The 14,275-nt window shown below is 39.3% G+C and overlaps 1 protein-coding gene across 4 annotated transcripts in view; it reads left to right on the plus strand.

The window, feature by feature from the left end:
* The window catches only part of C24H1orf21 (chromosome 24 C1orf21 homolog), a 328,797-nt gene that overhangs the window by 101,371 nt on the left and 213,151 nt on the right, over window positions 1-14,275 (plus strand). For all 4 annotated transcript variants that reach the window (XM_049868578.1, XM_049868581.1, XM_049868580.1 and 1 more), the window contains exon 2: window positions 11,205-11,429. In XM_049868578.1, the coding sequence (XP_049724535.1) occupies window positions 11,336-11,429 (94 nt within the window). In that variant the 5' untranslated portion in view covers window positions 11,205-11,335. The remainder of the gene's footprint in view (window positions 1-11,204; window positions 11,430-14,275) is intronic.

Raw genomic sequence — 14,275 nt, forward strand, 5'->3', positions numbered from 1 at the left:
TTTGCAGTATTTTTGGCTTTGCCATCCAAAATGAAATGAAAAGGCCTATGACTAATTAGTGGAAAGTGAAATTACCCATGATGTTATGTAAATAGAAATATTTTCCTCTAGCCTGTTTTAAAAAAAGGTCAAATGACTGTTTGATTTTTCTCAAAAACATAATTTGCTTATTTTTTTCCTTCCCAGTTTAAAAAAAAAAAAAAAGTGGGTCTTTTGATGAAGCCATATATGCACGCTTTCAATTTAAAACTTAAGGTTAAAAAAAAAAAAGCCATTATAATCTTTCCTTATAAAAGGACAGAGGTATTAGGCATATGTAATATATATTCATATAAAAGTAAGGGATTAATTTGTGGGGAGAGAAGAACTTTCTTATGTTGCAGGAGGAAGCATTCTGGGACATTAATTCCCCTTAAAGGTTAGCTTGCTATGGTGTGATACTAAAGTATTGCCTTGAGAGGCTTGAGGCACGTGTAAGGAGAAGAAAGATAAACATAATGTTTTTTAAAAATTTAAATTGGATTGAAATAAATTCATTCATGTATTTTATCAAAAGTGGGGGAAAAATCCTATAAAGATGGCATTAAATCAGGGTAGCTCATGACATTGTGAATCAGAATTAAAACTTCTGATTACATGGTTGGAAACCCTGGTGGCGCAGTGGTTAAGAGCTATGGCTGCTAACCAAAAGGTCAGCAGTTTGAATCCACCAGGCGCTCTTTGAAAACGCTATGGGGCAGTTCTGCTCTGTCCTGCAGGGTCACTATGAGTCAGAATCAACTCGACAGCAACAGGTTAATTACATGGTACAGATAAAGTAGCCGCTTTAGGATAATTTTACACAAAGCCATAGACAATTCATTGGAGCCTCATTTTTCAGAGGAACCAGATGATCTTATCACAGAGATTATTTAGGTGAAAAAAAATCATCCTCAGTGGGAGTTAGTATTAGAAGACTGCATTGAACATCAAAGAGATGCTTCGGTTTAATTCTCACACTGTGATCTGCGAGTTCAGAAATAGCATCCTGTTAATAACAATACGTGAAAACGAGACTCTCAGATCTGCTTGGTATTGTGGTCTCCTCATGCTTGTTTGCACCATCCGACTTACCTCTCTAAGTGGCGTGGTTTCAGTGAGGGAAATGAATAGGAAGTGTGGGGGGTTGGGAGCGAAAGAAGCTGAGCAAAGCTAGTGGAAAAATGGAAGCTAAAAAAAAAATTCTAGGGTTAGTATGAAGGATAGTACAAACCAAAAGGAAACATTTTTGAGCAGGTTTTTCTAGCTTTCTTTAAGGGGACAGACCTGCTCACTTTCAGATGTCAGGTAGATGGAAGTCAAGTGAGAGAATTTTCAGTAGAAATGAAGCCTTAACATCACGCCAGGCTATAAAAGAAATGCAGTTCCGGGTGTTTTGATGACATTTCCTTAGCAGTAGTCAGATCTCAAACCTGACCTCTCCACACCCTTCCCTCCCAAGGATGGGTCAGGTACCTGCGAGGTGAACTCCAATGTCATCCTATATTTAGCTGGCAGCAGCTGCGTTGTATTGCCGTGTAACTGGTCTTTTAATTGTCAACTTCTCTGAACTTTTACATTCTGTGGGGATAGGGAGGAGGACCATATCTTACCTCGTTTACTCTTACACACCCGGTGCCTACCAGACACTGTTTGTCACTTAGTAGTTGCTCAATAACTATCTGTTGATTACATGAACCGAGTGATTGGATGTGTGTTTATGTGCAGAATCCAAATGGCATAGTAAACAACTTCTCTAGTGATCCATGATTACCTTTGTGAATTGGAGATCTTTTGCTTCTCAAATGACTTCATGTTTATCACTCTCAAAATGGGCAAATTATTAAAATACGTTTCTGTTTTGGTAAAAATGTATACAACAAAATATACACTCATTCAACAATTTCTCCATGTACAGTTCAGTACCATTGCTTACATTCTCCACATTGTGTCACCATTCCCACTATCTCTGCCCATATTGTTTCACCGTAATTAACTTACTTTCTTTGCCCCCTAAAGTTCTGATCTGTGCTTTAGAGTTACTCTTAACTTGATTTTGCATCGATAATTCTTTAAAAGAGCGTAATGATCAAAGCCAGCATTCTGTATCAATTGAGTTAAACTGTTGTTTAGTTTAAAGAGGACTTCATGCAATAGTTTCAGTTCAAGGTTTAAAGATTATTTCAGGACAGTAGATTTGGAGGTTCCCCCGATCTCAGTGGATCTAGTAAGTCTGTTTCCATAAGAATTTGACGTTCTGTTCCACATTTTTCCTCATTTTGATCAGCGTCCGTCTATTGGGTCCTTGATCAAAATGTTTGGTAGTGGTAGCTGGGCACCATTTCTTCTGTCTCAAGGCAAAAAAATGTAGTAATTTGTGGAGGCAGTTAGATCTGCAGTCCATTTCCTTCTCTGGTTCCTAGGTCTCCTTCCTCTGCTGTATCAGATGAGTAGAGACCAATTATTGTATGTTGAGTGGCTGCCCACAAGCTTTTAAGAACCCAGCCACTATCCACTGAACTAAGAGGTAGGACAGAAACTCTAAAAACGATGTTAGGCCAATTGACTTGATAGATCCATGAAGCCATGTCCCTAAACCTTTGAACCAAGAAGTCTAATCCCATGAGGTGTTTACTTGTACCTAAGTAGTATCAACAAGTGAAGCCTTTTTTTTTTTTTAATTGGGGGAGGCTCCATTGTAAAATTATATATAACACTGTATTTGCACTTTGCCCTTTTTTTCTGATGTAAAGTTTAGCAATTAGTTACATTAATCAAGTTGTATAACCATGACCTTTAGTTGATGCTAATTTTTCCATCACCGTAGACAAAAATTCACTGCTTCCCAGAGAATGACCCCTCTGTCTCCCTCCCTGCTCCTGCCCCTGATAACCACGAATAACCATTGGTCTGTATATTTAACCATTCTTGTCATTTCATTTAAGTGAGATCATATAATATTTGTTCTTTTGTGATTGATTTCTCTCACTCAGCATAATGTATTCCAGGTTCATCCATGTTGTAGCATGTTTCAGGACTTTATTTTTCTTTAAGTCTAAGTAGTATCCCGTTGTATGTATGTACCACATTTTGTTTATCCATTCATCTGTTGATGGGCACTTGGGTTGTTTCCACCTTGTTGCTATTGTGTTTAGTGCTACAGTGAACATAGGTGTACATGTGTCTGTTCATATATTACTACTTTTAGGTCCGTAGGATATACCCAGGAGTGGAATTTCCGGGTCATATGGTAGTTCTATTTCAAATTTTTTGAGGAATTGCCATACTGTTTGCCACAACGGTTGTACCATTTTACAATCCCACTGGCAGTGGATAAGCATTCTGATCTTCCCACATCCTTTTCAACGTTTGTTTTCTGATCATTGCCATTCTAGTAGGGGTGAGGTGGTATCTTAATGCAGGTTTGATTTGCGTCTTTAATGACTGATGATGATGAGCATCTTTTCATGTGTTTGTTGGCTTCTTGAATATCCTCTCTGGTAAAGTGTCTGTTCATGCCCTTGCCTATTGATTGGCTTGTCTTTTTGTTGTTAAGTTGTAAAAGGTTTAAATATATTTTGGATATTAGACCCTTATTAAATATATGGTTCCCAAAGATTTTTTTTTCCCATTCTGTAGGTTATTCTTTTAGTCTTTCCATAAAGACTTTTGATGAACATATTTAATTTCATGAGATTCCAATTATCTATTTTTTTTCTCTTCTGCTATTTGTGCATTTGTTGTTTTATTTGATAATCTATCATTAAAAAAAAACTAGGTCCCATAGTTTCTCCCCTAAGTTTTCTTTCAAGAACTTTATGGTTTTAGCTTTAGCATTTGATTTCCTTATTCATTCTGAGTTAGTTTTTGTGCAGAGTATGGGTCCCACTTCATTTCCTGTAAGTGGAAATCAATTTTGCCAGCACCATTTGTTGGAGAGACTGTCTCTTCTCCATTGAATGGATAGCACCCTCATCAAAAATCAGTTGTCCACAGATGTTTAAAATATACTTCTGATGAAGTTAACTTAAAAACCTCGTTCTTATAATTAAATTACCACTTAAAAAAACCACAAGATCATCTCAATTAATGCAAAAAAGGCATTTGATAAAATCAAACCCCCCTTGCATGATGAAAACACTCAACAAACTAGGTATACAAGGGAATTTCCTCTACATGATAAAGGGCATGCAGATATGAAAAACTCACAGCTAACATTATACTCAATGGTAAAAGAATGACAACTTTCCCCCTAAGATCAGAAAGATAAGGATGCCCACTTCCACTACTTCTATTCAGCATTGTACTTGAAGTCCTAGCCAGGACAATTTAACCCCCACTCAAAAAAAAAAAAAAAAATTCGCTGCCATCAAGTTGATTCTGACTCATAGCAACCCCATAGGGTTTCCCAGGCTGTAAATCTCAACGGAAGCAGACTGCCACATCTTTCTCCTGTGAATTCGCAGCTGGTTTTGAACTGCCTACCTTTCGGTTAGCAATCAGTCGCTTTAACAACTATGCCACCAGGGCTCCTTGCCAAAACAATTAGGCAAGAAAAATCAATTAAAGGTATTCATATTGGAAAAGAAGGAGTAACGCTATCTCTGTTTGCAGATGACATGATCTTTTTATAGAAAACCCCCCAAATATCCACGAAAGAGCCACTAGAGGTAATAAACAAATTCAGCAAAGTTACAGGGTACAATGTCAGACAAAATCAGTTGTGTTTCTACTATATACAATCAGTGAACAATCCAAAATGGAAATTAAGAAAACAATTCCATTTACAATAGCATCCAAAAGAACAAAATACTTAGAAATAAATTTAACCAAGGAGGCGAAAGATGTGTACACTGAAAACTACAAAACACTTCTGAAAGAAATTAAAGAAAACCTAAATAAATGGAAAGACATCGTGTGTTTATGGATTGTGATTTACAGATTCCGTGCAATCCCTATCAAAATTCCAATAGCCTTATTTGCAGAAATGGAAAAGCCAATCCTCAAATTCATATAGAATTGAAAGGGCACAGAATAGTGAAAACAATATTGGAAAAGAGCAGAGTTTGAGGAATCACACTGTCTTTTTTCAAAACTAACTACAAAGCAGTAGAATCAAAACAGTGTGGCAATTGCATAAGGATAGATTAATGGAACAAAATTGAGAATTAGAAATAAATCCATGCATCTATGGCCAATTGATTTTCAACAAGGGTGCCAAGACATTTCAGTGGGGAAAAAAAATAGTCTCTTTAATTATTTAACTGTTTAAATTGTGCTGGGACAACTTAATGTCCAAAGCAAAAGAATGAGGTTGAACCCCACTTCATACCATATACTAAAAATAACTCAAAATGGACCAACAACCTAAAAAAAAAAAAAAAGAGCTAAAACCATAAAACTCTCAGAAGAAAACATAGGAATAAAGCTTCATGATCTTGTATTTGGCAGTGGATTCTTAAATACGACACCAAAAGCACAAACAAGTAGAAAAATCATTAAGTTGGACTTCATCAAAATTTAACACCTGGGGGCATTACAGAACACTATCAGGCCACAGCCCACAGAATGGGAGAAAATATTTGCAAATTGTTTATGCGATAATGGCCTAGTAACCAGAATATATTAAAAACTCTTACAACTCAACAACAAAAAGACAAACAATCCATTTAAAATGGGCATAAGACTTGAATGGACATTTCTCCAAAGAAGATGTCCAAATGGTCAGCAAACACATTAAAAAATGCTAAACATAATTAGTCATTAGGGAAATGCACATCAAAACCACAGTGAGATACTACTTTGTGTCAATTAAGATGGCTATAGTAAAAAAAAAAAAAAAGGAAGTAGAAAATAACAAGTGTTAGCAAGAATCTAGAGAAATTGAAATACTTGTATATTGCTGGTGGGAATGTAAAATGGTTCAGCTGTTGTGAAAAGTTTGGTGTTTCCTCAAAAAATTAATCATAGAATTACCAGATGACTTAATTGCAGTCCTAGGTATATACCAAAAGAATTGAAAACAGATACTCAAGTATATGTATACACATGTTTATAGCAGTATTATTCACAATAGCCAAAAGGTGGAAACGGCCCAAATGTCCATCCACAGAAGAGTGGATAGACAAAATGTGGTATATCCATACAATGGGCCATTATTCACCCATAAAAAAAGAATGAAGTGCTGATATGTGCTCCAGCGTGAAGGAACCTCAAACACCTGCTAAATGAAACAAGCCAGACACAAAATGTCATATATTGTGTGATTCCATTTCTATGAACTATCCAGAATAGATAAACCCATAGCGACAGAAAGGAGACTAGTGATTGCCAGAAGCTGAGAAGAGGGTAACAGGAAGTGACTGCTCAGTGGGTATGGAGTTCCTTTACGGATGATGAAAATTGTCTGAAATTAAACAGTGGTGATGGCTGCGTAACATTGTAAATACACTAAAACCACTGGATTGTAACTTTAAAAATGTTAAAATGGTGAATTCTATCTCGAAAAATTGAAATTACAACTCTAAAATATATAGGGTTACGTTACATGAGTTTATGATTCGGAGAGAATTCATATTGAGCAATAATGCTTTTTTAAAATGTAAAATTAAATGGAAACTTTCTGAGTCATCATTTGAATTGGGAATAAAACATGCCTGATCTCTTTGTTCACATCCTCTCACCCTATCCACCCCCAACCCCGTGCATGCATCCACAGAGAGGTGCCTTGAAAAAAAAAAAATGCCCTTAATAAATTTTGTTTGTTAGTCTGTGCCAGTGTATTTGATTTTCATGTTAATTCAACTTTTTAGACTCGAATAAGATTTTTTTCGATGCGAGTAACACCATGGAACGCTTTCCAGCGTAGCAAAGAATCATGCATGTTTCAGATTCTGACATTTACTTCTTGGATAGCATTTTAGGCACAAAATTGAAATGAGTAAGAGAAAAGCAAGACTTCCCCCAAAGGGGATGATTGTAAGTTGTCTCTTGATTCCCAGTGCGCTTCCGTGATTTGTTAGGGTTTCCCCTGTCCTTTCTATTTTTACACTCTCGTTTTATTCTGAAGAGGTGGCAACAGAAAGAGAGGCGAGGCCAGGCTTCCCCTCTCACTTCTGTCTTCTCTTCTGTGTATGCGTGAGGTTGTTTCCCTACATTTACTTTTTGAAAAGGAGGGAATTCGTGTCTGGAAGCCCACACCTGTTACTTTATGTGATAATTCTGAAGAGATGCCCTTGGGTGCTGGAGAGGAGGAATGGGGGCCTTGCGTCTGAGAAAGTGCTCACTGGGCGTGCAGAGTCACAGCTGCAGCAGCAACACAAACAGCAGAAATGACCACAGCAGCAATAATAATACAGTAACAACAGGACGGCACCAATAACCACAGCAACAACTCTCAGCAGCCTCCTTGCTAGGAAGGTTTTTTCTTTCTCCTGCCTTTAGAGCTGAATCCCATCTTCTATCCTTGCCACATGCTTCAGCGGTGATGTTTCTTCAAAAAACATGATAAATTGACAGAATGGACTTCTACATTAATTTAATATCTCTGAAAGTGGGCTCAGACTTGACTTTCGGAATCTTATGATGTTTTATGGTTTATCTATTAAGTTGGATAAAGTCAGCAAGACCCCCTCCAGGCCCCTCATAAAGCATCGCCAAACCAGTTCTCTTCCCTGCCCCTCCCCTACAACAATCACACTTGTGTATGCCATGCTTTCCCATGTGCTAGGGTCGCAATGCAGACTGTTCCTTCCATCTGGATGATGCTACCATCCCTTCAGCTTGGCAGATTTCTCCCAAACCTTTACAACTCTAAAAAAAAATGCCACTTTCTCTTTTAATTCTTTTTTTCCACCCAGTCATAATTTAATATGCCTTTTTGGATTCTGCACGGTTATAGATCCCTGTGAAACCTTTATTCTGGCACTTGTCTTTAATGTTTGCCTCTCTCCCTCATCAGGTCCTTAGCACTCAGAGGGCAGGTTCTGAGATTTAATCTCATTTTTCAGTTACTAACACTTAACACAGTATCCGGTACACTCAGGCACTCCAGACGTGTTTGGTGTATAATAAATCAATAAATAAATGACTGTTTCTGGAATCACGTGTGTGTGTGTGTGTGTGTACAAGCAAACATACATTTTGTGCTGAGAACTTGCATGTAAAAATAGTAACAGTTCACTATTCCATAGCTTTCCTGTTGTGCTGATTTACACAAATGTGTGGTTTGGGCAGCCACTTCTCTGATGCTTCTTGCATGGCCTGCTTCAGGTTGATGATGACCAGGAAGTGCAGAGTCTGGTTTGGTGAGAGGCTGTGTCGTGCCAGCTGGGAGCCAATGAATGGCTTGTTGCACTGCAGCAGCATTTTCACTGTCTTTGGTGTCAAGTTTTTCTAACTTCTGACATTTCTTTTGTATTTGACATATAGACTGACCATCGATATATTTGAATGAGTCTTTTACTTATCACTGGCATTTGCTTGAAAATGTTGATGATCCAAGACTGTCTATGCCCAGGCCACTTCACTGGTGTGACAGTCGACTTCTGCTTGCATTTACAAGGATTGACCTTTCCTCTCTAAAAACCTGTCCCCTGACAACTCCCGTTCTGATTGGCCGTAGAATTTTACCAAGCAAATGGGACTTTCCCACCTTCCTTTCTGCCTCAGGCACAAACTGCCACTGTGTAAGGAGAGGAAACGTGATCAAGACAAATTATGCAAATCATATGGGCTTCTGATTAAAAGCTTTAACCCATGAAATTACATTAAATTAGATAACCTTCTGAATTAAAGCTTGTAGGACAGAGTAAAGGGACCCCCGAATATAAGTACTGTAGCTTTAAAAACGTTATGGCTAAAATGTCATAAAAGATGGCAGGGGCAGTGAGATGCAAGTGCTGATGAAGATTTGGAGACCTGAGCTTCCTTTGCTGCGCTTGAGCATGAGCAGGTGGGGCCTGTTCCGCAGTGGGATGGGTGCAGGTGGGGCCTGTTCCGCAGTGGGATGGGTGCAGGTGGGGCCTGTTCCGCAGTGGGATGGGTGCAGGTGGGGCCTGTTCTGCAGTGGGATGGGTGGACAGGAAGGAACGGCTAGAGAGGCATTTCAGGGGAAACATCTTCAAGACTGGATGAGTGCTTGGATAAAGATGATGACAAAACAAAATAAAAATGAACAGGACGAGCCTAGCGAACCCTGAGAATTTGGGCCAGACCTTGGGTGTCAGGCAAGTAAGGTTAGCTCAAGTTAGGTAACTTGAGGATTATCTCCTTGTGGTCGATTACAAATACTCTTTAAATTTTTATTAGAGGTCAGTAGAGGTTTGATTTCCAGCCAATGTGCAGCCACCACCTGTCTGTCACTGGAGGCTTGTATGTTGCTAAGGTGCTGAACAGTTTTCAGCAGAGCTTCCAGACTAAGACGGACTAGGAAGAAAGGTATGGCGATCTTCTGAAAATCAGCCGATGAAAACCCTATGGAACACAATGGTCCATTTCGTTGTGCACGGGGTCATCATGAGTCGGGGCCAACTCAATAGCAGCTAACAACAACAGAGGCACACAGGCTCTGACAAGAGGTAGACAACTGCTTTGTTTTCATTTCTTCATATTCCTACATTTTTTGCTCAATCTTTTAAACCATTCAGCTAGCTAAGCAGAAGAAAAAAAATTGGCACCTAAAAATTGGTGCTCCAAACAGTGTCACTTCAGGTAACATAAATATTGGACTGTTTACAGAACTCACCAGAAATGTATAAACTCACCCTTGCTTCAGTCTGAAGGGAGAGACTCCCTTCTCCCAGGTGTGGTGTGAGGCGCTGGGCTGGGAAGAGCCGGCCTGCGAGGCAGGATAGGGAAGATGGAGAACTTTTCCTGGCCTCCTGAATTGGGTGGATCTCAGTAATTTCCTTACTTGGAAATTTTTTTGAGATTCTAGAACATTGACAGACATAGGAACTTTAACTGTACATGTGGCAAGTAAGGAGCCCTGGTGGTGCAGTGGTTAAGAGCGTGACTGCAAACCAAAAGGTCGGTGGTTTGAATCCACCAGCCGTTCTTGGAAATCCTATGGGGCAGTTCTGCTCTGTCCTATAGGATTGCTATGAGTCAGAATCAACTCAATGGCAACAGCTTTGGTTTTGGTTTCAGGTGGCAAGTAGTGGTACTCAAATATTTATTTGAATAAATATGTATGTATTTTTTTGTATTGTCTTCAAAAAGTTCTATCAGTCGATGAATGGATAAGCAAAATGTGGTGTGTGTGTATATATATATATATATACACACACAAAATGGAATATTATTCAGCCATAAAGAGAAATGAGTTCTGATACATGCAACAACATGGATAAACCTTGAAAACATTACACTAAGTGAAGTAAGTCAGACACAAAAGGACAAATATTGTCTGCTCCCACTTATATGAAATATCTAAACTAGGGAAATACATGTAGAGACGGAAAGTAGATAGTTATTATCATGGACAGAGGGATGAGGAGAATGGGAAGTTAATGGTTTATGGGTAATGAGTTTCTATTTGAATTATTAGGTTTCTACATCCATAGACATTTTTAGTGGTCCTAGGAAGAAAAATCAGTTGCCGTCAAGTCAGTTCCAGCTCACAGCAACCCCATGTGTATCAGAGTAAAACTGTGCTCTGTAGGGTTTTCGATGGTTGATTTTTCAGCAGCAGATCACCAAGCCTTTCTTCTGAAGACCTCTAGTTGGACTAGAACCTCGAATCTTTTAGTTGGCAGCTGAGCACCTTCACTGTTTGTACCACCCAGGGACTCCTCTTAGGAAAAAGGGCTGATGAAAAATTTTGGAGACAGATAGTGGCGATGGTTACATTAATTACATCATGGATATAATTAATGCCATTGAATTGTACACTTTAAAATGGTTAAAATGGCAAATTTTATGTTATATACATTTTACTAAGTTTTTTTAAAAAGTTCACCCTTCGGGCGTTTGGCAGGAGGCATGCCTTCTGATTTTGCTTTTTGAATGGGAATTGAATGAACGTGCGCCATGCTGGATTTCGTTCTTCAGCACCCTGTCATGACTCCTGTGCAGTGGAGTTACTCAGGGATTCTAGCCCATTGCTGGTTACCTGGCAGGGTGAGAGACTGAGGCATGGGTGTTGCTAAGGTCATGCCTTCTGATCTAGCTTTCTATTCTTGCAGGTGCACACATCTTGACCAACTCAGCAGGAAGGTGGATTTTTCTTTGTGTTTAAAGAAAAACAAAAAAAATGTCCCTGTGTCTGTAGAGATGATTTGCAGTTCAGCCCGGCTGAAGCTGACCGAATGAGACTATGGGCTGTGCCTCTGCCAAGCATGTTGCCACTGTTCAAAATGAAGAGGAAGCCCAGAAAGGGAAAAACTACCAGAACGGAGATGTATTTGGCGGTGAGTGCTATGGAACTCCACTCTTCAACTGTTGCTTCTAGGCTTTTCACTCTCACGGGAGTGAAGAGGTGTAGTGATACTTGTGTTATGTTGTTTGCGGGGTGCTGGTAAAGGGGAGATGAGATATGATAGAAATCAATGCAGATCTTTTACGTTGGGCGGTTAGCATTGTAATTTATATATAGGAGGCTTTGGGGAGGATCAGGGGAGGTTTTTATGAAGGAGTTAGCCTTTAAATCAAGCTTTAAAGAACTGGTAGAGTTTAAATAGGTATGTGGAGCAGCAGCCAGGAGGGAATCCTGCTGGGGGAGAACTGTAGAACTGAAAACATAGAGGCCCAGAAGTGTAGTGACTGAGGGTTTACAAATGAGGAAGTGAGGTATTTTTTAGAGTTAATAGAGGGTTGTTATTCTTTATTGGGGTTATAAATTTCCATAAAAAAATACAAATACAATGAATATAGATAATCATGTTTAACCTTACTGTGATGATTCAAAGTGACTTCATAATATGTAGTGCCAAGGTCAAAAACGGCCAACCCACAGCCACATCTGGCCTATAAATATATTTTCTTTGGCCCCCCAAGAATTTAAAACTAAAAAAGCAAGTCTGCCTTCAAAAATCAGAATGTTTAATAAAACCTAAAAACCAACCTGTTGCCGTCAAATTGAATTCTGACTCACAGCGACCCTCAAGCACAGAGTAGAACTGTCCCATAGGATTTCCAAAGCAGACTGTGGGTTCGAACCACCGACCTTAGGGTTGGTCAGCAGCTGAGCACTTAACCGCTGCTTCACCAGGGCTCCTCAATGTTTTAATAAAACCCTAACTTTCTAGCTTCCCTTCAAAAGTCAGGAGATCTGGCAACGCTGGGTCTTCATTCTTTGAGGCTTCAATCAGTGGAGTGAGGTAGCAGTTGCCCCTTAGGTCAGGCTGTGAACTTCTAGTGAACTGCTAACCCTTCTGGAGAATGCACCCAAGCCCCGTTCACTCATTTACATTACCTGCCTGGCCATTTTAGAATTTGCGTAATATTGACTTTGTTCTTTGGAAGACTAGTTATTGCTCTGATGAAGCATGGCCATGGGTTCAGTGCAAAATTCTGGTTAGTACCAGGCAGAGAAAGCTGCTTCTGCGTGTGACTTTAGCAATAATACTACTTGACATTTGTGTGATACTTTTATTCCTAAAAGCACCTTCTCATCTCTTAGTTGATAAGGAATGTCATTGAGATAATGTTTACGTGTAAAAGACTGAAGTTAGACCGTTCGATCACCGTAGTACAATCCTATGGCGTTTAGAATCCCTACTGTTTGATGCAGTGTAGTGGTTGTTCCAGTTCACTGGTAAAGAACTGGGGGGGCTGTGGCAGTGCTGATGCTGCTTTAAAAGTGGACTAGTACACGTGGGGAGGAGGTTTGTTTTGCTTTGTTTTATTTTAAGGAGATGCATTTGTTGCCTGGAACAAATTTACTTCTAGTGGTGACTACCTATGGAATTTAGAATTATGGAGAAAGTATCATGTGGACATGTGAATAAAACTGGAATTCAGATCATTGAAACCACTGGGAAAAGAACTAATTAGAATTTCTGTTAAAACTAGAGTCATTACTGTCACTCTCAAACAATGAACTTTTAAGAGAAAATAATCTAGCATCAGGGATTTGTTTAACTTCTGGGTGATATTCTGTGTCATTGTCATTTTTGTAATAGAGCTGTGATTTATGGAGTCTCCATTCTCTGTCAAATACCGTGAGTCATTTACCTTCATTCTCATGTTGAATTTTCAAAACAGTGCTGTGAAGTAAGTGTCCTTATCCCAGGTTTACATATGAGGAAGGTGAAGCACAGAGAGACTGGTCCAATGTTGCTCAGCTACTAAGCAATAAAATCCAGACCTCTAGCCTCCAAAGTGCACATATGTTTCTGGATATCATTTCCTGGTGCCCTGCTGCCTCCCATTGGCTACTTGTTCTTAGAAGGTCTGTAAGGGGTGTGGGTCCTGCTAAATCCTGTGGAGGGTGCAGAGGTAGATAATACATAAACCTTGCCTCCTAGGACCTTATAAGAGGATAAGAAAGTGTTATGAGGCAGAATAAACCAAATTTCCTAAGAGGGAAGGCCACACACCATGATAAGAGTCAGGGGATGGAGAGATAGCCTTAAAGGGCGGGATCAGAGAAGATTTCATAAGGAGGTGACATCTGACCATCCTCTTAAAGACTGGAAGAATCTAAACGCGTCAGATGAAGTGTGTAGGGACTGGATGAGGAAAGACTAGAGGGAAAACAGCATGAGGCATATTCAAGAAATTATAAATAATCTAACTTGAATATAAAATACGAGTGGGATGGAATTGGCTAGAAAACTAAGTTAGGGTCAAATTATGGAGAACTCTGAATACCAAATTACAATTTTTTGAAAGATAATTTAAGACTGTAAGAAGAAGATTTGGTGATATTCAAAATCCTCTACTTATATTCTGCTTGATGGTGAGACTACCTAAGCATTGGTTTCCAAATTTAGTTACGATTTAGATAGCCAGGAAGATTTTCTATTGTTCTAATGTTCCATGTGTGTTTTGCAAATTTTAGCAGCTAATAAAGGAGACGAATTAGTCAACTATTACTGAGTACCAGACAACCTCAAAATCTCAGTGGCATTTCTGTTTTGATCCTGAGTTGGTAGGTCAGTTGGGTGGCTCTGCTCCAGGTCTCTCTCCTCTTCCTCCTGGGACTAGTGACCTAGTGGGGGCATGCTCTTCTTTCTCACAAGGGAAAGAGTGTACATGCAATGCTTCTTAAGCTTGGACGTGAAGCTGGCCCACTGTCACTTGCACCCACATG

This window comes from Elephas maximus, chromosome 24 (assembly GCF_024166365.1).
Source record: "Elephas maximus indicus isolate mEleMax1 chromosome 24, mEleMax1 primary haplotype, whole genome shotgun sequence".
Classification (NCBI taxonomy): domain Eukaryota; kingdom Metazoa; phylum Chordata; class Mammalia; order Proboscidea; family Elephantidae; genus Elephas; species Elephas maximus.